Here is a 23,192-nt window from a genome sequence, read left to right on the forward strand (position 1 = left end):
AAACCAGGAAAATAATGCTCTAATCTAATGAGCATTTTAAAAACATAAATAAGCAAACAACAATGAGCAAAAAATGAAGAAATAGCACTGATAGACTGAATGGCACTCCGTCAGGAAACCCTGAGAACAGAAATATCCCTTAAATAGCATTCAATCTCATTCCCTTTGTTCTAATTCTGTCCCCATCCAGCAGCCTTCAGATCTGTAATTTGGTTTTCTAAGTGAACACACCCACCAAGGAGTATCCAAGTAGACTACCAATGATGGCTGTCAGGTCAGGACCTCTCTCTCATTCTAAATGTAGAAACCTGCTTCGACTTTATTAAGAAAAACTGTGCACTTGCATAGCATGAATCAACCTCTAGAGCAAATCGAGTCCTTACTCTGTGGCAGGCACAGGGCTAGACACCAAAGATACAGAATTAATCAGACAGAACGTCTGCTTTTTACTTGAAACTGTGGCTTCAAAATCCTTATAAAAATCTGGAGTTACTTGGAATCTCTCTCCTGTATCTTTCCTGATATGGGAAAAGAATAGTTGACCATGCGTCATCTTCTTCTACATATTTGTAAAATTTTACCTACTGTTTCTCCATATTTTAAAAGCAGAGCAAGCTTGTACTACCTCCTGAGATCAAAGGCATTTTAGTGTTAGTACTAGTAAATTACTGCAAGGCTTTCTGTCTCTAAATCATACCTTTTGAAGAAAACAATTTTAATTTCAATAAGAAGGCAGAGGGAGCCTTAAAAAGCAGCTTGAAATTAATTTTAGAAAATCTCCCAGCTGCTAAAGTACTTGAAAGACAAAACAGGGTGCAATTACTTTAAAAGAGTTTTAGGCTAATTTTATTCCCAATCTCCAGCCAACACACACACACAAAACAGTTTTAACAACTGGAAATCACAACCTCCTGGCATGATGGTAGTTCTTTATTTTCGCATTAAAGCTGTCAATATTCTGGAGGCCCTTTCTGGCTCATTTGCCCCTTCTTCATTAACTACCCATTGGCATGGGGGTGGAACAAGTTTTGCATTTCGAAAACTCTTCTGTTCCAGCATCCTATTTTTGACCACCCGATAACGTAGACATTATCATACAGCCTATATTATTTAGAGAATTTTCAATGTTTCTACAAGCACGGGTCTCAACTTTTCAGTTCAGAAAATATGGTCAGCATGGGTAGACACTGACAGGCTGGGGAGGGGAGGGGAGAAGAAACTCCACCTAACTACTGAACAAAGTTCCCGCATAGAGTCGAGAGCTAAATTTCAAGAAATGGATCAAGTGTTCTATTTTTAAAGAAATTGCTATACTTAAAAAAACACACAAAGATGCTCCCAAGGGTGTACCAGAGAGGCCTGTGTCTTTCATACTGGCTGCTGAATTCATCAGAAAGGAATTAAATGTTTTTAACAACAGATTCTGTCTGTCTGTCTGTCTATGATGACACGTGTAGATTCACATCTGCACTTAAAAAAAACACAAAACCTTATTATGCTCTTAACAAGTATTATTTTAGATGCCAGTACTCTCCCCAAACCCTCCCCCCAAGTAACCTTAAAGTAAATAAACTCATTATACAGCCATGTTCCTGCAGAAGTTTGAATCACACCAAGAATGCATATCCTTAAAAGGAAATGTTTTCCCTCCCCTTGCATCCTGTTATTTAAGCTATTTTCAGTACTTGTCTGGAGAAAGCTGAGCCAGAATTCAAGTGGTTTTGATTTTAGCTGCTGTTTTACACTGCCCATGTCCAGGTGGAATGTGGTGTAATCTGTCACTTCAAATGCATCTTTTGGGGTGCTACTTTGTCTTATAAATCTGACAGTGAGAAAAACCTGGGTTTCCCTTGACTCTTAGGTTGTGTGTGTGTGTGTGTTGCTTTATCCAGCCTTGATTCTGTCTAAATCTCGTGTCTTTCTTTATAAACAGGTCATATGTGTGTGTTCTCATCTGCAATACATATGCAACTTCTTTACTAACCCACTGCGGACAGTGCTCATTAGGACTTAAAGAAGAAAACCAATCAAGTACAGATGCACATCCTTTACAAAATGCTGTGTTTAAAAGTTCCATTTAGTTTAACTGATAAACACCACAAATTTTTGCATTAAAAAATGACAAAAGGAATCTATGTATCTAGCAATAATGGGTTTATACACACACACACGATCCTGACCGCCTGTGAAAGCACACAACATATTAATTTAAAAGACTCAGCCAAGAAACTTGCACAGAAGAATTTGGATTATATTCCATCCTCAGATCTAAGCAATAAAGTTGAGCTTTCATCAGGCATTAAAACTTTAGAAAAGGGAGATGCTAAACATCTCCAGATGCTTAGATAAACACGGATTTTGCCTTTCACAGCTTATATCTTTTGAGGTAGCTCACTCCAGCAAATACATATAAGAGGCAGTTTAATGAGTCCCAGCTAACAGTAGAATAGAGGTTGCTACCGAAGAGTTCATCCTAATGGTGGATCCCCAAAGGTGGAAGTCAAGTACAGCTGAAGGCTGGACAAGATTAGAGGGCTGGAGACCAGGCAATCAAAAATGTTGTCTATCAACTGTTTTCCAACTCAAAATTGGCCATGACTTCCCACCTGCTGCCACTTCCCCACTTAAAAAATACACACACACGCACATTCTCACATACATGTATGCTCCTGCTCTTACCCAACACACCTATAATCTGTGCACCTATCTTCCACACAGTCAAAACACAGCTTTCAGACTATCTTGAGACCTTAATTTCCAATATTCCATCGATAATTAACCAGACAGCACAGTGAAAGAGCACTGGTCTATTTCTTTATTTTTTTTGGTTGGGCTGTAGTTTTTATTTTTTAAGCCATAATTAAACAAATATGCACTGGTGTCATTTTATTGAATGCTAAAAGTAAATTAAATGAAACCACTGTACTTTTTGTCACATCATCTGGATGTGGTTTTTATATACTAGAGAATATCAAGTAACATGAAATCACTTAACTTCCTGAGATGAGAAAATCTGGTATAGCTACAATCACCATAACCAAAAAATTTTGGCTTAGTTTGGTGGGCATCCTCAAAGGAATATACCCACACTATTCCTAGTCACTTATGAAACCCCATTATTCTTTAATTTCAAAAGTGTAGAATTCCTGTTTTGTTTTGTTTTTTAAAGCAGAGTGGCTACTGCTTAGGAGAGAAAAAAGTCAGATTAAGTGTTTGCAGGACTAAAGCCGGTCTGAGCAGTTCTACATTATATGAATTTACCTTTATGACAAGTAATCATTCAAATGACCTCTAGCTTCCCTAACAAGATTAAAGTTTCAGAATGTAAAAGACATTTTCTACTTGGTAAAATATTTACTTCCTAAGTGTTCCGAAAAGCTTTATATATTCTTCTTTAGAATGAATTCATGCAGCCTTGCAGCATTTAAATTAAAACAGAAACATCATGATGTAAGAAAAAATGAGAGCCAAGGCTTCTGCTATCCCAACGAGAAATACTGGAAACAAATATTGAGAAAATGAAAATAATTAAATGAAAATATACTGCTTGGAACTTAACATTAAGCAGGTGCAGAAAGTGAATGAAAGGAGAACTTTAAATCTTAGTACTCGATTTTTATTGCTAGTAAAGAGAATTTTAAAGCACTATTAATTGATTGAACAAAACCCATGATTAGTGGTAATTACAGAGATTTTCTCCATACACTATGATTTTGCTGAATTTCTAAAGAGATAATCAAGGCTATTATTGTTAATAGATGGGGAAAATCATACAATGATTTCCATATTTTGTCACAATTGAACTGAGATAAAGTAGTCCGCCCTTACCTCCCCATAAGAAAGAATTGTCCTTGTCAGGAAAATAAGTTATGGAGCTTGTTTTTAAAATCAAGTTTTCCTGAATGAAGGGAAAAAAAAGGGATTTCCATAATACCTTTGATAGTTGCCTAAGGGCTCTGTAAATAAGAACTAAAAACTACAAAGATTTTAAAGGAAAATCTAGATTCAGCTGGGTCTTTAAACACTTTTCTGAAAGACTATACACAGCTTTTAATATGCTGGAAAATACAAATTTTATGTGTTACACTGTAATGGCCAAAGCCTTCAGCAGTAAATTCTGCCATGATGAAAATCTTCATAACAAAGACCCTTTGTGATAAAGACAAAGTCCTAGTACATGAAAAGACTATGTATAATTCCTTAGAATTCAATTATTTATGTATTGAAAACTAAACGTGTACAACAGTGAGCTAGATACTGAGGGGGAATACAAAGAATACTATGTGGAACTGGTAGAAATTTTGGACTCCAGAATTCCTGCTTATAGCATACAGAGTGATAAGAGTCTCCATATCACAGGAATATATGCCTGGTAGGACTTCAATAAGACTCATGGTCCAATCTCTCAGCTTTGAGAAGGTCTTTGCCTACCCTAAACCTTTCAAGATATATGATTTAAAGTAAGACAGTAGTTCCACAATGACCCTTTCTTGCAGTCCAAGTTCTAATTGATCCCTCATTAGCCTAATTTAGCCCCATTTCCTCCTTGGAGATAATTGGTCAACCCTTTTTATATCATTCAGCTTTAAAAGAGCATTTAAGCTCTTTTACTGACAAAACTATTACAGTGCCATCAGGTAAATAATATTTGCATTAACTTTAATTTTTTAAGAATATTTCACACAGATATTTCTAAGACTCTGCACATGAGGACAAAGCCTTTATTCAATAATAAACATTGATTTGAGGAGGTGAGGCCTTGGAAGAGTAAGTAATAGCAATAATAAGGTACCCACACTAAAATTCAAACAGTAAGAAAACAAATTAGGCGGAAACCAATACAACACTGAAAAGCAATTATCCTCCAATTAAAAATAAATTCAAAAAATAAAATGTATAACCCCCCCAAAAATAGGCTGTCCCCAACACTGAAGATGAATAAAAATAAAACAGAAAGTTCAAAGGCTGCTGCTGCTGCCAAGTCTCTTCAGTCGTGTCTGACTCTGTGCGACCCCATAGATGGCAGCCCACCAGGCTCCCCCATTCCTGGGATTCTCCAGGCAAGAATACTGGAGTGGGTTGCCATTTCCTTCTCCAATAAGCTCAAAGGAAACAATGATTAAAAAAAAAAACAATTTCTACAGAATAATGTGATTTAAACAGTCTTGTAGCCAAGAAACCACCTTCTGTTTTCCATAATCAATCTAATATTAAACTGAGTAGTACATTGAGTAGTCCAGTAAGTGGTATCTATGGCAAGTTAACTGTCTTTTTTTTCATACACATACGTAGTCATGTTAAAGACTCAGGACTATTTTTCCCTAGTTAGAATTCTGATGGGATTATGAATAGTCACTCTGGCTGTTGGGGCAGGGTGGGGGCTGTCATTACCTTTCCCAAGGCATGTTGTTGTTACCAAATGCCTTCATAGAACATACTCACAAATATATGGGAATATAGCAAGGAGATCAAACCAGTCGGTCCTAAAGGAAATTAGGACTATTCATTGGAAGGACTGATGCTGAAGTTGAAGCTTCAATACTTTGGCCACCTGATGCAAAGAGCTGACTCATTGGAAAGGCCGTGATGCTGGGAAAGATTGAAGGCAAGAGGAGAAGGGGGTGACAGAGGATGAGATGGTTGGATGGCATCACCGATTCAATGGACATGAGTTTGAGCACATTCCAGGAGTTAGTGAAGGACAAGGAAGCCTGGCGTGATGCAGTCCATGGGGTCACAAAGAGTCGGACATGACCGAGTGACTGAACAACAAGAGATGTGTATTTCCTCACTTTTCACTAATGGGGTTTCCAACACAGGTCAAAGAGTAGATTCTGGTTTAAATAACAAATCATTATGATTTGACTTCATACCCTTTAGTCAAGAAGATACCAAACAGTAATACTCTCCCTCTGAAAGCACCTGTTGAGTACACACATCAATAATCAGGTCTTACCCTGTTTTCTCATTATCTTCACTGACTTGAGCACTGAAATAATGGAATGTAAATACTATAAATTGCTTCCATAGCTGCTAAATTTGAAGACATGTTATATGATGTTAAAGGTAAGCCAAATGGTATGCTAATCCTTCCCATCTTATACATATGCTGATTCAAGAAGGTAGAACAGTGTGCATCATCCAAAGGCACAATACATCCAAGAAAAAGGCAGTAAAGCCATGTTAATTAAAAGTAAACTATCATCTGGGCTTCCCAGGTGGGTCAGGAAGATCACTTGGAGTAGGAAATGACAATCCACACCAGTATTCTTGCCTGGAAAATTACATGGGCAGAGGAGCCTGGTGGGCTATAGTCCATGGGGTTGCAAAGAGTCAGACACGATTGAATGACTGAGCATGCTCACGCACACGTGCGCATGTGCGCGCGCGCACACACACACACACACACGCAACATCATCTAACGGTTCTTAACATTTTGGGGGGTCAGTTGGCTCTTTGAGAATATAGTGAAAGCTTCAAATCCTCTCCTCAGAAAAATATGGTAAAACAAAATATGTCTACAAATTTCAGGAGCCACAGCAGCCCCCAGGTAAAGACTGGGACCCTGGACTAAAAACCTTTCACCATATTAGATACTAGCTATAATTAGCAATGACACAGTTTAAAGTGTGGCTTCTAGAACTTTATTCCATTGATTTTAACTAGTTTCCTGATTAACCATTCACATAATTTTTCAGAGAAATAACTTTGATTAGTGCCAAATAAACATTGCTTTACCATAGTTACCCTACAAGAAAACAACTCACCAACTTTTGCAAAGGCCTCTTTGAGTTCATCAAGCTCATCTTTGGAAATCTGAGTGGTAGCCATCTCATCCATTTAAAGATCTAAAGAGAAACCAAAAAGGTTTAAGACTTGAAAACAGTCATAGATAACAAGAACTAACAGTGTTGTGGGTCAATTATACTTCAAAAACAAACTGACAGAAAAAGAGATGAGATTGGTGGTTACAAGATGTAGGGGGTTACCAGAGGATAGGGAATTGGATGAAGGCAGTCAAAAGGTATAAACTCCCAGTTATAAGTAAGTACTAAGGATGTAATGTACAACATGATAATTATAATGTGAAATTTGTTAAGAGAGCTAATCCTAAGAGTTCTCATCAAAAGGAAAAACATTTTTTTCTTTTATTTTGTATCTATATGAGATAATGCATGTTTACTAAATTTATTGTGATAATCCTTTCATGATGTATATAAATTATTTTGCTGTTCCTCTTCAACTTCTACAAATGCTGTATGTCAACTGTATCTATCAAACTGGAAGAAAAAAAATTTTAAGACAAAAAATTTGTGATGAATATATTATAAGCAATCCTGTAAACTCTCATTTTAGGGATAATTTAGACAGAAATGCAAACTACTAGAACTATCTGCATAGGTTCCCATATTTCTAGCTATAGCCATAATGAAGAAAACAAATGAGAAATTATCATTGGTCAAAAGCTCCTCAGACAAAAATACTTCTCAATCGTCCTTTCAAGGACAAAGTCTTACACTGCATTCAAAGAATGTAAAGAAGGGGCAAGGTAGCAAGCAATGATAGATTCTTAGTTATATGAGCCAAAACTAAGTCAACATTATGTGACTAAAGATTCATGTAAAATATAACTTTTTTAGGACTTCCCTGGTGGTCCAGTGGTTAGGTCTCTGTGCTTCCACTGCAAAGGGCACCGGTTCAATCCCTGGAGGGGGAACTAAGATCCTGTATGCTGCATGGCATGGCCAATAAATAAATAAATGTTTAAAAAATAACTTTTTCAATTGGCATCTATCTATCTTACTGGCTAGTTCTATTTTTTCCATCTTTATTGAGATACGTGACATAATATTGTGTTAAGTTTAAGCTCTACACCATAACAACTTGATATATACATATATTGTGAAAATATAGTAACTTAACCACAATAAGGTAAGTTAACACATCTATCATCTCACATAGTTACCATTTTTTCCCCTTAAGTCATTTAAAAGTCATTCACTGTGGAAAACCTTATGTTCATATAGGAGCATACGACAGCTACCAATCATCCCCATTAAAGAATGAATCAACTAAAACAAATTATTTTTGGTTGTGATACAGAAACACACACAAGAGCATGCTTATCAACACATCTTTGTGTACACAACTTTTTAATATTATTTGAGCTTATACTCTTTCTGATTTGCCCCTATTTTACCTATTTAATCAACAAACAGGTCTTGGCAAACTATGGCCTATGGGCCCAATCTGGACCACTGCTTATTTCTGTATGGCCCCAAGCTAAGTAAGGTTTTTTTCAGATAAACATCTGCTGTCAAATGTTTGAACTTCAATAAAATGAAATGTTATCCCAGAAAAATAACAAAAGAATTCCATTTTTCTCATCAGTACAGTTGTAGTACCAAAAAAAGTACTCAAATACTTATTATTTTTTGAATTTTGTCAGTAAAAATTTGTGGAAACAACATTTAAATCCTTGACATTAATAATATAATATTCTTATTTTGCCTCTTGGCATACAGTATATATGAGGGTACCTTTACAGAAAATCTTGACTGATTCCTGCAATAGAGAAAGGAGGTCTGTACTACAATGGAAAATCCCCACATACAAACCTATTAACTTTTAGACAGAAGGAAATGCACATGATTATTTGTTGTCTTTTTCTTTTTTTTTTTTTTCTCATTTAATCTTTTTAACTCCTGGAGAAGGAAATGACAACCCACTCCAGTATTCTCGCCCAGAGAATTCCACGGACACATGAGCCTGGTAAGCTACAGTCCATGGGGTCGCAAAGAGGTGGACATGACTGAGCGACTTTCACATACACCATCTTTTTAAAGAAATTTCCTTTTTAACAGAACTGAGCAAAAAGCAGAGAATTTAGTTTCCATATACCCCTGCCCTAACACTCTCACAGCCTCCCTCATTATGAACATCCTTCATCAGGGATACATTCGTTACAATTGATGAACCTTCTTTGACACATCATTGTCACCTAAGTCAACAGTTTACATTAGGCTCACTCTTGGTGTTGTACATACTATGCATTTTGTATATACAAAACGGACACCATTATAGTATCATATAGGATAGTTTCACTGTCCTAAATGTGTTACCTGTTAAAGTTCAAAAACTATATGAAAAGCAAATTTGAGATCTCATATTTATCTTTTAAACATTTTTATTAAAAGTTAAAAAATTACTTGACAACTCTTCTGTTTGCCGTGATGCCTAATATTTAATACAGAAGAGCTCAAAAGAGAGGGGACCACATCTGTCTTTTGCACACCCATCATTGTCACTTCTAGAACTAACCACAGTCCCAGTCATGTAGTAAGGGACTCAACAAAACAGTACTTTCATAAATTCATATTCCTACTAATTCTATGAACCCTCATAACAGCCTTTTAAGGTAAATATTCTTACTCCATTTTTTCTTATTAGATAACCTAGGCTCAGGGAGACCAAGGATCTAGAATTCAAACTCAGGTTTCTCAAATCCCTGCAAAGATTTAAAATGACCATATGATACTATTCGCTATATTTCCACCCTAATACAACACACATTTATAATGACTCATATTTTTAAAAAATTAAATAAAAGCAGACTTTTCAAAAACTTGTATGTTCATAAAACTTTTCTTACCTCTAGTGTTAAAATGTCACTAAAGATGGACAACTTCTCAGTAGATAAGCTGTATGAAAAACACCTTTCAGAGCAGTCTCAGGATCTATAGGGTAAAGAAATATCTTCAATTGGATACGAAGGCAGTCATTTTCAAGACGGAGAGTAAGAAATGATTTTGCCTAAGTTAGCCTGCAACCTGCTGATGGTACTTTTTAAAATATTCTATACTTTACTAATATGATGGTCAACACTTCTGATTACCAAAATACTCTACAGGTTTCACTCTAATTTTCTTTACACATATTGTAAGTAATCATATTTTCAATGTGAAATAATTGCCCCTCTCTAGTAATGACATCACACAGAACAGTGGCACAGAAAGTTTAAAGTGAGACTGTCTCAGAAAATTGAAAACACGTGGCCTCTCCTTTATTTCTAAAGTTTCCATCTAGTTTGGGCAATTTACGAGTCAATAATAATCTAAAATATAGTTGTTTTTTTTTTAAAGAATATATTATTCTTATACTGTTATATCACTTCTATAAAAGAGAAAATTAGGAAAAAGTGGTTCTGGACATTTACCTCCCACCCAGCTCATACCCACCCCAAATCCCAACCTGCAGCACCTTTCATTTCGGCTAACCACTAACCAGTGGGTTCTGAATCAAACCTTCTCTCCCAGTTCTCCCCTTTGCAGGCAGCAGGGCTAACGGGGTAGAAATCTCTTCCCTCTTCTTTATACCCTCAACACATATGCACTTCTATCCTCACACAATTTTACCCAGGCCTCTGTTACATGTCTAGTTCCTACCCTCAAAGAATTTACAATCTGGGGAAGACAAAGATGTAGATAATTATAATTTGACACAAAGTGAACTAGCGGTTGTAATAAAAGGTAGAGATGGGGCAAAGACTCTGAAGACTTTAAGGATTATTAATTTCATCTCAAGCAGGCCAGGAAAGGAGCACTTTTGTTCATCCTGAAAAATTAGGAAATACATACATCTCATAGAAATGATTCCAAGGCACACGTTTACTTAAAAAAATTAATAAAATGCATCATTAAAAAAAAACGCCAAAATACACTTTCAAGTTTCCTAATTTCTTATTCCTGTCTAAATACCATCATGAAAGCCTAAAGTGACCCCTTTTATACTGATAGCTCAGATTTTTCAGCTACAGGAGACAAGAAGAGGCACAACTAAGAATTAAAAGAACTGTAACACGCATGTATTACCCAAAGAATATTTGTTTAGCTCAGGATAACAACATAGTTTAATTTAGGAGTCTCCCACTTAAATAAACTCCATTTGTTTATTTATAATTATTTGAAAGTAAATAAATAAATGCTACCCTGAAGCACCTGAACTAAAACAAGAAATCCAATGTAAAGTTTAAAAGCCTCACAATATACATCTCAGTTGACAAAAATCATAATATTTAAATTAGCTATTTAATGCAGATTTTTTTCCCACTATGAATAAAAAAAGGTTTGTCCTTAAGATTACTTACGGGTACTTGATGGAATCAAGCAATTAAGTACTTACTATCCTGGAGGAAAATACCACATTTAAACAATTTAGGGAAGACTGCCAGGAACATCAGATTTTTAGAAACTGTACAAATTAAAATTACTGAAAGCTCTACCCTCTTTATAGGGCATTCATTGTACTCTTTCTCTCAAAATAAGTAAAACATCTCAGATTGGGGTTTAGGGAGCAAAACAGATTATTGCCCCATAAACACCTTGATTGAATCCTGAATACTTGCAGCAAACTTGTTCCCCACCCAAGGATGTAGTATGTTAACACAGGAAGACTGAGAGATGTGGAATCAGAAGAGATCAATCAGTGTCCCGGCTCTGCGACCTGCTAGCAGTGTGTCTATGAGTGAGTGAGTTTAATCTTTCTAAGCTTCAGTTTCCTCCTTTGAAAACAGCCGTAATAACTACTTCCCTAGGGTTCTGATGAAGATTAAAGATGGCATGTGAGGGCACACTATAAACCATAAAGCATTATACAGCAACTTCAAATCCTTAATGAAAGAAAAAGAGAAAAAAATCAATGCCTAAGTAATTAAGAGGCTATGTATAAATATAAGGCATGAGTTCTACTAAGAACCTTTTAAATAAAATATATGAAAAGTTATGTCTTTTGCCCTATAATTATCAACTGCAGAGTATGATAGATCTCCTTCATATATAAAAACTATAAGACTTTAAGTCAAAGTAATTTAAGAAGGATGGGACTAATGAAAATTTGTCAGCCACTTTTTACCCATGAGTCGATTTGGCTCCTGCATAAGGCCAGTTTCTAAACACAACTTGAAGAATGGCCAGGAGGTTTTTTTTTTAATCCAATTTTTACTTTATATCAGGACCACTTAAAAAATAGTTAACAGCTTGTCAATACTGTCACATTCTTCCTACTTTGCATTTTTTTTTCTGTGAGCAATGAAAAATGAAAGGTGAAGAGGTAAAAAGTAAATATTATTGCTGAATAAAATTTCACAGTATGTGATTGGTAGGCAAAAAGAAAGTCTGACTGTTGAAATATGTTAAAATGTGTCCTTTTCCCCAGTCTGTCTTCCCACAAAAAATGAACTTTATTTATATAGAGAGAGAGCAGGCACTGATATTAAAAAAAAGAAAGAAAGAAATATATTTATATATTTTCCCTCCATTTAAATTTAGCCAAATGAAATACCAATCAAAAATAAAAGCTTCCAGTGTCTCTCCATTTTTCTGAATTCTGTCATCTGCAGAGCACTTTGTCCCAAATTCTGTTTTCCTCCCTAGCTCCAGTGCTGGCCTTCTCTATAAAGGGCAAACAGCAGGAAAAAAGCAAACCTTCTCTCTCCTTAAACAGGAAAACAGATTTTAAAATAAGGGAATGAAACAAAAGCAAACAAAACCTTGTTTGTTTGTTTTGTCATAAAAGGATATCGTATACAACTGGGTCTGAATTCAGGGCGTCACCCATAGAGGAATCTTATGCCTATGAAGTCATCCCTAATTACAGCGTTTGACTAACAATACAGCAATTACGAAACCACTCCACTGGCTCATTTAACTATACTTAAACCCGGAATACAAATCTTTGTTGAGAAAGGTGTACCTACAACTAACTACCTGAAACAATGACTCAAATTCTCAAAGGCATTTGATGGGGGGTGGAGGCAGCAGGGGTGGGGAGTGGGGAGAGAATGCCTGTTTTCATACCCTAAAGCAATTCACTTTAGGAATGCAGCTTACTAAATTTACTAATCTGTGTCAATCACAAGCAACCGCGGCTCAGGCAGCAGGGCACACACAGTGGGAAAATCAACCATGGATAATCAAGAGTTGATTATGAATTTTGTATTTTTTTCTTGAAATTGAAAGGAACTAAAAGATAAAAGCAGGGGCTATTCATCAGCCACTAGCAGGTAAACAGAATTGGGAAAGTGAGGCTGATTGATGACTTAAAATCAGAGATTTGGTCACACACACACAGTTAAGCTGATAAGTTCAAATCATGAAGAAGAGAAGGTGGATAAAACATGCAAGAATACATTATTTGTATTTGTGTATTTGTCACCTTCCTCTATCCAAAACAGGCAATGCTTCAGAACACCCACACTTCACATACCTAACTGTACCAACAGAAACTGCCACCCTGCCTCCTCCCTAGCCGGTAAATCAACAGCACTAGTCTCCAGGTCAAATGGGCATGCAACCCTCTGAGTCAAAGCTCACCCACTCTCACTCTGATTACTCAAGCTCTAGTGACATGTTTCCAAACGACTTGAGAAGATTTCAACTTGAATGTCTATCATACTCACCCAACTTATTCATTTATATTCAAGCTTTAAGTGAATGTTTAGTGTGTAGGCACCGTGCTGGGTGCTGCATATATAGAGACTAAGGATCCAGAGTCTCCTCTCGAAGACTTTACTGTTCAGTGGGGACAAAGATGGAAAATAAAGACATAGTATTAATGTCATCACGCTAGTCACTCAGTGGTGGGGTGACAGTGATGGGCTTCAGTTTTCCAGAGAAGGTGACTTTTGAACTTAATCTTAAAATGTAAGGAGGACATCCTCAGACAGATTATCACTGGTAAAGGCACTCTAGGCACAGAGAAGAGGATATCCTGGTGCTAGAGAAAGATAGTGTGGTTGGAGCACTGTGCCTAGGGTTTGTGACAAACACAGTTGGAGCAGAAGGTCAGGGTCTAATTTAGAAGGCTGAGACTCAAAATCTGGACTTGACCTTCCGGCCAAGGGAGAAGGAAGGTCAGAGAGGAAAATCCCAGTCAGGAAAGTCTAAGTGTCTACATTTGAACTTACTGTCATGTTATTTCTCCCCTTTTCGAACACCTCTGCTGTCAAATTCAGTCTCCTTTTCAACTTTCCTCAATCTCCAGGTTTACAAATTCAAGAAGTTTGGTCACAAGAAACAAAGGGAGATTGAGGTAAATCACTAAGCCTTTTGGATTATCATAGCCCTTTATCACTTCAAGTCTAGCTTTTCTAAAGACCTTTTAGTCTATCCATCTACAGTCCTATCTCCCTCCTACGTAATCTTTATGCTGCTAACATCCTGAAGAGCAGATCTAAGGTATATTACCTATGAAAGCAAGTCCCAACTTCTCAGCACAACATCCAAGAAGCCTACACACTTTTCTGTATTGATACCTGTCTATCTTTCCAATGTTTCTTCCCATTACATGCACTGCACACTCTGGAATCACACTCTGTAAAGATAACCTCTGCCCCAATCAGGGCATCTCCTCTCCCAGGTACTTTTCAAAAGAATCTTTGAGAAAGCCTCTTTGGATGATCCCCACCTGAGGGAAAAATTCTTTTTCCCAGGACTCTCACAGAACTGTCTGTTTTCTTCTATTACAGCCAGCATGAATCCTTTCAGATAGCTCTAATTTTAAATATCTTACTGTCAGATCATATGTACCAATTTTTGAATGGGAAAATACAGTCACACAAGGATAACATTTAATACTATTATACAAAAGCTTTCTGATGGAAGGGACTGCTTAGCCTTCATCCTCATATTCCCAGCCCCTCTCACAGTGGCTACAGAGTAGGTAATAATCATAATTAAGATAATATAATAACATATCATTGTAAGTTTATATTATAACAGCTAACATTTATGGAGGACTTATTATTTAAATGAACTGTGCTATACATTATGTAAAGTTACTTCTCAGAAAAACTCTGTGAACCACGTAATACTATTATTTCCATTTTACAGTAAAGCAAACAGGCTTACAGAAGTTGAATAACTTGCCCAGTCACATGGCTCAAGAGAGGGAGACCTAGGTCTCAATCCAACTCCACCTGACACCAAAGTCAGCATTCTCAATTGTTATGCTGTATTATAGGTTTCTCAATCACAGTTTAGTGAATGAATTTATTTCCCCAACAAGACTATAAACTTATTTAAGTAGTAACACAGCTTACTCATCTATGTATTCACCACAGCACTTAGCACAACACAGGGACACAAGTGTATTCTCAGTAAATCTTTTATTTTCTTTTTAAACTTTTTATTTTGTATTGGGGTATAGCCGATTTAACTAGTATGATAGTTTTAGGTGGACAGCAAAGGGACCCAGCCATACATTTACATGTACCCATTCTCCCTCAAACTCATCTCCCATCCAGGCTGCCACGAAACACTGAGCAGAGTTCCCTCTGCTATATACAGTAGGACCCTCTCAGTAAATACCTTGACTCAAAAAAGGTCCACATCTAGGGTTCACACCCATTTTGATCATGTCAGTCTCATTTCAGGAAGCTATAATTATTATGCTGAAATGGCTTGTCTAAACTTTGCCGGGTATTCCGGGTCTTCTGGCGTTCCTACTAGCCACATTTAACCAGTTTAATCTTTCAACAACACTCAAAATTAGCTTTTTGATCACTACCATCCTCCTGTGGAGAAGGAAATGGCAACCCACTCCAGATATTCTTGCCTGGAGAATCCCATGGACAGAGGAGCCTGGCGGGCTATGGTCCACAGGTCGCAGAGAGTCGGACACAACTGAAGCGACTCCGCATGCACAGGCACGCACCATCCTCCTGAACATGTCCTCCTAACCCCTACATCAGTACCTTCTGTTTTATCCTGACCCCACTACCTCTATCTCTCCCTCGTAGTAAGAATCCCCTCTCTCTGTATCTACCTTTCAGCCTTAAAATGCCCTCCACTTTATTCCTTATCCAAATTCTACTCATCCTTCAAGTTTCAGCAGAAGCCTCATCCTCTCCCAAACCACGTTTCCCAATGACTACACATCCCTGCTGATTTTTCTCTTCAACTCCCATAGGATTTAGAATGTTGCCACAAAATTCAGCAATTGAATCACAGACATCCTCCTATAGTTATATAAGTGGATGAGGACAATCTGGCTGGGACATCCATTATCCTACTAGATTCAGTTCATCTGCCTCTTCCACACAGATCCTCAAACTTGGTCAAAGAGAATAATCTTCCTCCATCAAAGACAACCATTCTTTCACCATCAGCACACACAATACTTGTCTAATTACTTGCTCTGATGTCTTATTTCAAGATTGTTTGTTTCTCAAGAACAGAATCTAAACTTCATCTTCCTCTCGGATATTCCCACAATGATAATCTTTTGCTGGACACTGGGTACAGAAGTATGCCTCAAAACATATTCCAACCGACTGCAATGTTTTGAGGGTGGTGTTAATTCCCAGTATTCCCAATATCCAATGATTACTGAAATTAGGGAAGAAACAAAAACTTAGGGTAGTTAAGTGACTTTGCCCAAAACAGAGCTGTGGAGTAAATGTAAAATTAAAAAAAAAAAGATTATGTGAGAGAGAAGGTAATTAACTACTCTTACCATAAAAATGAAAACAAAGAGGCTACACAGTGCTTTATGGAAAGAAGGCACATGCCTTTTATACCCTATGGAAGATAATTTAAAAACTCCTAACCAGGAATTCCCTGGTTGTCTAGTGGTTAGGACCCTGTGCTTCCACTGCAGGGGGCATGGGTTTGATTCATGGTTAGGGAATTAAGATCACACATGCCGCCAGATGCAGCCAAAAAAACCAAAACTTTTAACAAATGTGACCATGATACTGAGAAATATAAAAAGTTGCCAGAAAATGCAGACAGGGACCCTTCTAGCTAATGCTAATTCATTTTCATTATTTAAAGAAGGGATTCAATTAATCCTTGAACTGAAATCACCAAAACTATAACTGTGTAAAACACACAGATTATTGGCAACAGGTTCAGTAGGGGCTATATATGAAAGTGTTCTAAACGTTCTTTCTTCAAAACATTGGTGTTAAGTGGGTACTGACCAAAAAACAGGCCAGACTTTTTAAAAATAAGGACAAGAATGCTGACCTTCTCTTGTGGCACATTCATTCCTATATATGACATGTTTCTGCTTCCCTGTATTTAATATCACTTAATTTCAGCCTCTTATATGCTAACTACTATAAACAACTATTCTCATTGCATCAGTGCTAATAATTTAGTATAAATATAAGCACACACTCCAGTATCAGTGTGATTTATTTTGAGTATAAGATTTTTTTTTAACACACAAGAGCCATCGCTATGGTACCCATAGTTATTTTTTTTTTTTTAGTGATTAGTTTTTAACCTTACAGCTTATTTTCTCCAGGTGACTGCAGCTTGGAGTTTTGTTTGCTTCCTTTTAGAAAACTTTAGTGGAATCTTGGTAAAGGAGTAACTGTAGCAGTTTAAGAGGTTATATCATCTTTCTCAATCATCTGTTGCTCTGAAAGTCACAAGTGAGTTACTCTTTAAATGGTCTCACCTGTTGTCACAGGTTCCCTGTTTTGAGTCGCAGGTTCCTAGCCCTGAAAGTTTAGGAAAGGTGAAAGCAGACAGAATAAGTGGTGAAAGATGTTACTGTTTATTATTTCAGCATCTCAACATTATTAAAAATTGCTCATTACAGTTAAGTAGAGAACAAGTTTCTATGATGAAAGAAAAGTTCAACAAGTACAGCATACTTTGCTTAGCTAGGTTGCTTTTTTGGTCTAGATCCTCTGGTAATTCTACTTGACATTTCTGCCACAAACTGGTAAAACTACACAAGAGGACATCGCTAGATAACTCCCAATAAAACGGATAGTCTTTTCCCATGAAGCACTGTTACATATGGACTTTCCTGGTAACACAGTGGTAAAGAATCTGCCTGCCACTGCAGGAGATATAGGTTCAATCCCTGGGTCAGGGAGTTCCCTTGGAGAAGGAAATGACAACCCACATTTCTAAAGTGACCTTAAAAAAATCTTCTTTAAGCCCTGGGGATCAAATCTATCAAAAGACCATTACCTACTATTTACATGACAAAATACATGCAGGAAATACATGTCCCTGAAATGGTATGCTATGTCACCAAAATGATGACACCAAAATCTATCCTAGTTTTTCAGGATACAGTTCAAAGGAGTGAGGCTTTCGGGAAACATCATGATGTTTTCGGGGTTTGTATTATTAGAACCTAATATCACATCTACACTAAAGGAACTGTAGAAACATCATTGCTAAATGTATCCAAATCAGCTAGCTAGCTGCTTTATTCTCTAGTTACAACTCCTGTACAGCCTAACAGCATATATAAGTGTGTGTGTGTGTGTGTGTGTGTGTGCGCTCACACACACACATGCTCAGCTGTGAGCATGTGCGACCAGCACCCTCTTTCTCCCGGAGGCGTCCCTCCCTGCTCTAGATGGGGGTGTAGACAGACTTGACACCAAAGCTTTTCTTTTTCTGGTCGGACTTAGTCTGTCCCTTACCGACGCAGGCGCCGTACTCTTCCCTCCCGGTTCTACCACCGAGACGGGGTGGGGATGCACCAGGGGTAGACCTGATGGCATCCCTGACTGACGTCCAGCTCCTCATCGTTAAAACCTTGCTTGCCTCTGATGCCACCCGGGGTGCAATCAGAGTAACCTTCCAGAATGCCTCCCAGACCAAGACCGCTGGAGGAGACATTTGTCACCTGAGTGCCTGTGCACGACCCTGAATATATTCCTGACCACAATAAGACCAATGCGCACATAAAACTGAGATGTTCCTTCCAAGCATCACCACACCAGTATAAGAGCCTCGTCTGGGCCGCTAAGAGCCAGTGTTACCAAAGGGAAAAAAATCCATTGCAGTTCCAATCTGAGTAACTTTTAACCTCAGAGATGTTCTCGCAGCTAGAGCTCCATCTAGCTTCCAAACTTTCGATTCCTAGCGAGGCTAGGCGCTTGCTGACTACCAACCTCAAGTTTGGGGCCCAAGGAACAGTACACAGTAACAGCATAGATCACAAGTCCCTTGAAAGTCTATGACCCGACAGATAGGTTAGTACTTCTAATTCCCAAGGAGCTATGAAATGGTCAAAGAGACCGAAAAGTTTGACCGAGAAAGGAGAGTTCGGTCCACACGCTTTGCCCATTTCTGCTCGGTCCCCAAAGGAGACACTGGGTGCCTCTTGGCATTGGCAGGTCGGTATAAACCCCCGACAGGTTTCTGCCATAAGCCGTATGAGGTCACCGCGGAACCGCAGAGCAGGGCTCCTCACTTCTTTCACGCAGATTCACACAAGCACGCCGTAGAGTTAGTAAAGTACAGCAGAAAACGTGTTCGCTAGGAGAACAAAGAACTAGAGCTCCAAGCATCCTTACCTTGTGAAGAATCCCGGACGAGCCCCCAAGATGAAAGGTTGTTGCTGAGCCACAGAAAAACGGCCGGAATTCTTGGCCTCTGGAGGAGAAGAATTCAATCCTGGGCCAGAGACGAGGCTGGATCGCTCAGAGCTTTGGTGTGATCAAGTTTTATTAAAGTATAAAGGAGATAGAGAAAGCTGACATAGGCATCAGAAGGGGGCAGAAAGAGTACCTCCCCGCTAGTCTTCAGCTGGATGTTATATAGTCACTAGCAGTTTGTTAATGTAAGAAAGGAATGTCTTCAACTCAGAGTGACACCACACCCCTCATCCATAAGATGTATTTTCGAATAATCTGGGCACCGGACATTCCGGGCCATAAAACGATTGACTTGAATTTTGCAGAAAGGCAGATCATGCAAATAGTTTCATTTACATAGATTAGGGGAACAATGTCTGAGTATAACACACTGGTTTGCCAAGTAGGTTCTGAGCCTTAGGCGAAAGACAGCCTTTGGGGTAAATGCACAGTACATTAACATAGCTTAAGACAAACATTTCCATAAGAAAAATGCATTGGTTAACTCCGAGTTTGAGAATAGTTAACTTCAGCTGAAACCAGGTGTCATGGCAACACAGTATTTTAAGAGAAACCTCTCTTAAATTTGTATAGAGAAGGTAAAAAATATCGCTAGTTTGTTTTTTCCTGCCGCTTAAGAGAGATAAAATGTCTGACCCTTGCAGCCTATTTCCTCCGTTTGGAGACCCCTGGCCTTCCTGCCTGTTGCTCTCTCTCACTAGTTCCCACATGAGGGTGAGGCCCCTGTCCAATGATGAGAGACCCCGCATGTGTGTGACCTGTGCCTCCAGGGAGAACAACCTTATGCTAGTTTAAACCTGACCACGTTCTGTCTACATGGTGGATTTAGACCTCCCTAAGTCTTGTCTAGGGGCTTCCCTGGTGGCTGAGATGGTAAAGAATCTGCATGCAGTGCAGGAGACCTGGGTTTGATCTCTGGATCGGGAAGATCCCCTGGAGAAGGGAATGGCAAGCGACTCCAGTATCCTAGCCTGGAGAATCCCATGGACAGAGGAGGCTGGAGGGGTACAGTGCATGTGATCACAAACAGTCAGACATGTCTGAATGATGAACACTTTGACTTTTCAATGCCGTCTGCACTGATTATGTTTAGACAAGACTGCGTGCTTTCTACAGTGATTCCACTTCTTGCCTATTGAGATAGTGTGGGAATATTGGCAGCGACCATGTTCTGTGTGCACTAGGATGTGGAGACCTGGGTGCAGACTGGGCCTGTCCTCTGTCCTGGAAAACTCCGTGCCTGTGTCTGAATGTCAGTGCTCAGAGGCCTGGGGTCTGGAGCTGAGGTGGGCTTCTCTGGGTAACGTGCCCTCCTCTGAGTGGGGTTCCATGGTCCTCCCAGGGGTCAGGGCTGCAGTAGGGCTCTTAGTCTTTCCTCCTGCCAGGTTCACCTGCCCTGGGGCTCATAGAGACACCTCAGGTGGGCTACCTGGTAATTAGTCCCATTTTCCAGCACCTTCAATTTGAGTAGGAAGGCAGGTTCACCTGGTAAATTGATTCCAGGGTACTGGGATGAGGCAAAAAACCAACGGGCAGCAGGTGAGGTTGCCCCTGTGATCGCCTTCCGGTCGCCCATCCCTGCTCAGCAGAGACCAGACCTGCCCCTCGTCTCCTAGCCCCGTGCCTGGTGTGTTTTCTCAACACCTCAGTGGGAAAACAAAGGACCGAGCCCGCTGGAACCAAGGTAGTGTGTTCAACATTATCGTGACAGCTGTAAAAACAGTATCAGACAGAACCGAAGGGTGGGAGAGGAGGACTTCCCTGGGACAAGTGTGGGGAGAGGAGACCCTACGCTTCTTTCTACCATCCCAGGAGGCTCCAGGAACCCACTCGTTTCCGCCTTAGGGGCTCAGCCAGCAGAGACCTGGTGTCCTAACCAAGAGTCGTGCGACCCCAGATGCAGGGGCCGGGGATTGTGTGGGTCTCACCCCATCCACGTGGGTCCGGATCCCGTACCCGGAGACCCTGTGTCTGCTCTTGCCCCTCGGAGATTCCCAACATCTGAATTGAGGGTGTTGCCCTGATTAACCTGTGGTCCTTTTTCTTCTCTTCATCTTGGGACATTCACATGAGGTCAGGCACCTTTGAATGGGTTGCTGCTCTGTGTTCTACTGGGTGAAAACATTTGGTGGTGTCATATTAATGTCATAGCATATCACATATCTAATCCATAGGGTCGCCACTGTCTGGGGTTCCCTAGATGGATTTCAGGTAATTTAATTTTTATTTCCTATTGGAGTCAAGTTGATTTCCATTGTTTTGTTAGTTTTAGCGGTACAGGAACTTAATTTGATTTTACATAGAAGCGTATCTATTCTTTTTCCATGTTTTTCCTCGTATAGATTATTACAGTCTGTTCAATAGAGTTCCCTGTTCTATTCACTAGGTCCTATTTGATTATTAATTTGTTAGATATTAGTCTGTATCGTTAATCCTAAACTCTTAATTATCCCTTCTTTCTAACTTTCTTTTGATAATCATAGTTTGATTTTCTCAGGCTGTGAAGTCTGTTTTGTACATTAAGTCATTGGTATGAATTTATAGACTGCACCTGTAAGTGATATCTCACGATATTTATCTTTCTGTCTGAGTTCCCTCACTTCCTGGGATGATTTCTTAGTCCATCCATGCTGCTGACAGCATCCTTATTTCATTCTATTTTATGGTTGAGTAGTATTCCAGTGTATAGATGTACCCCCTAGTCTTCATTATTCTGTCAGTGGACCTTTTGGTGGATGCCATGTCTTGCCTATTGAAATAGTGCTGCCCTGAAAATCAAGGGGCATGTGTCATTTTGAATGGTGATTTTCTGTGGACCTGCGCTTCCCTTGTGGCTCAGCTGGTAAAGAATCCGCCTGCAATGAGGGAGACTTGGGTTTGATCCCTGGGTTGGGAAGATCCCCTGGAGAAGGGAAAGGCTACCCACTCCAGTGTTCTGGCCTAGTGAATTCCATGGACTGTATAGTCCATGGGGTTGCAAAGGGTCAGACACGACTGAGCTAATTACACTTCACTTTCTCTGGACCCAAGCCCATGAGTGGGATTGCGGGGTCATATGATACCTCTATGTCTTGTGTTTCTTGGAAGCTCCATGCTGTTGTCCATAGGGGCTTCACCATTTACATTCTCAAACAAGATTGTAGGAAGATTTCATTTTCTGTATATTCTTTGCAGATCTTTTATTTTATTTATCTATTTTATCTTTATTCTTTGTAGATCATTTTGATGATGGCCATTGTGACCAGCGTGAGGTGATACCTTATGGTAGTTATGATTGGCATTGATTTAATAACTATTGGTGTGGAGTATCTTTCCATGTGCTTTTATTATTTTCATCCTTTGTGAGTACAATTTACCTCTTGAAAATGGCTTCTTGAATCTCGGCGCTGTTTGGAATTCTTTTCTGATGAAATGCCCCGCGACGTTTCTTGAGGGCAGATGTCATTTAAAGCCCCGTCACACTTGTGACTATTTAGAGCCCTTCAGCACCTGTTTTATGGCTTCCCTGCTCGCTCAGTGGTAAAAGAATCCACCTGCAATGCAGGAGACTTTCAGGAGACCTGGGCTCAATTTCTGGGTTGGGAAGACCCCCTGGAGAAAGAAATGGCAAACCACTCCAGTATTCTTGCCTAGAGACTCCCATGACAAAGGAGCCTGGCCGGCTACAGTCCATGGGGTTGCCAAGAGTCGGACACGACTGAGCAACTAAACAACAACAACTGCACCAGTTTTGACATGTAAATCTCGATCTGTACCAGCTAATTACTCCCCCCGCCC

At 39.1% G+C, this 23,192-nt stretch overlaps 1 protein-coding gene across 2 annotated transcripts in view; it reads right to left on the reverse strand.

Annotated features, from left to right (window-relative positions):
• The window catches only part of LOC145537103 (plastin-3-like), a 45,455-nt gene extending 35,717 nt beyond the window's left edge, over positions 1-9,738 (reverse strand). For both annotated transcript variants that reach the window (XM_081567774.1, XM_081567775.1), the window contains exons 1-2: positions 9,654-9,738; positions 6,769-6,849 (exon numbers count right to left, since the gene is read on the reverse strand). In XM_081567774.1, coding sequence (XP_081423900.1) covers positions 6,769-6,841 — 73 coding nt within the window. In that variant the 5' untranslated portion in view covers positions 6,842-6,849; positions 9,654-9,738. The remainder of the gene's footprint in view (positions 1-6,768; positions 6,850-9,653) is intronic.
• Between the last annotated feature and the right edge of the window lie 13,454 nt (positions 9,739-23,192).

This window comes from Giraffa tippelskirchi, chromosome X (assembly GCF_054371585.1).
Source record: "Giraffa tippelskirchi isolate mGirTip1 chromosome X, T2T-mGirTip1v1.2.pri, whole genome shotgun sequence".
NCBI classification, from domain to species: domain Eukaryota; kingdom Metazoa; phylum Chordata; class Mammalia; order Artiodactyla; family Giraffidae; genus Giraffa; species Giraffa tippelskirchi.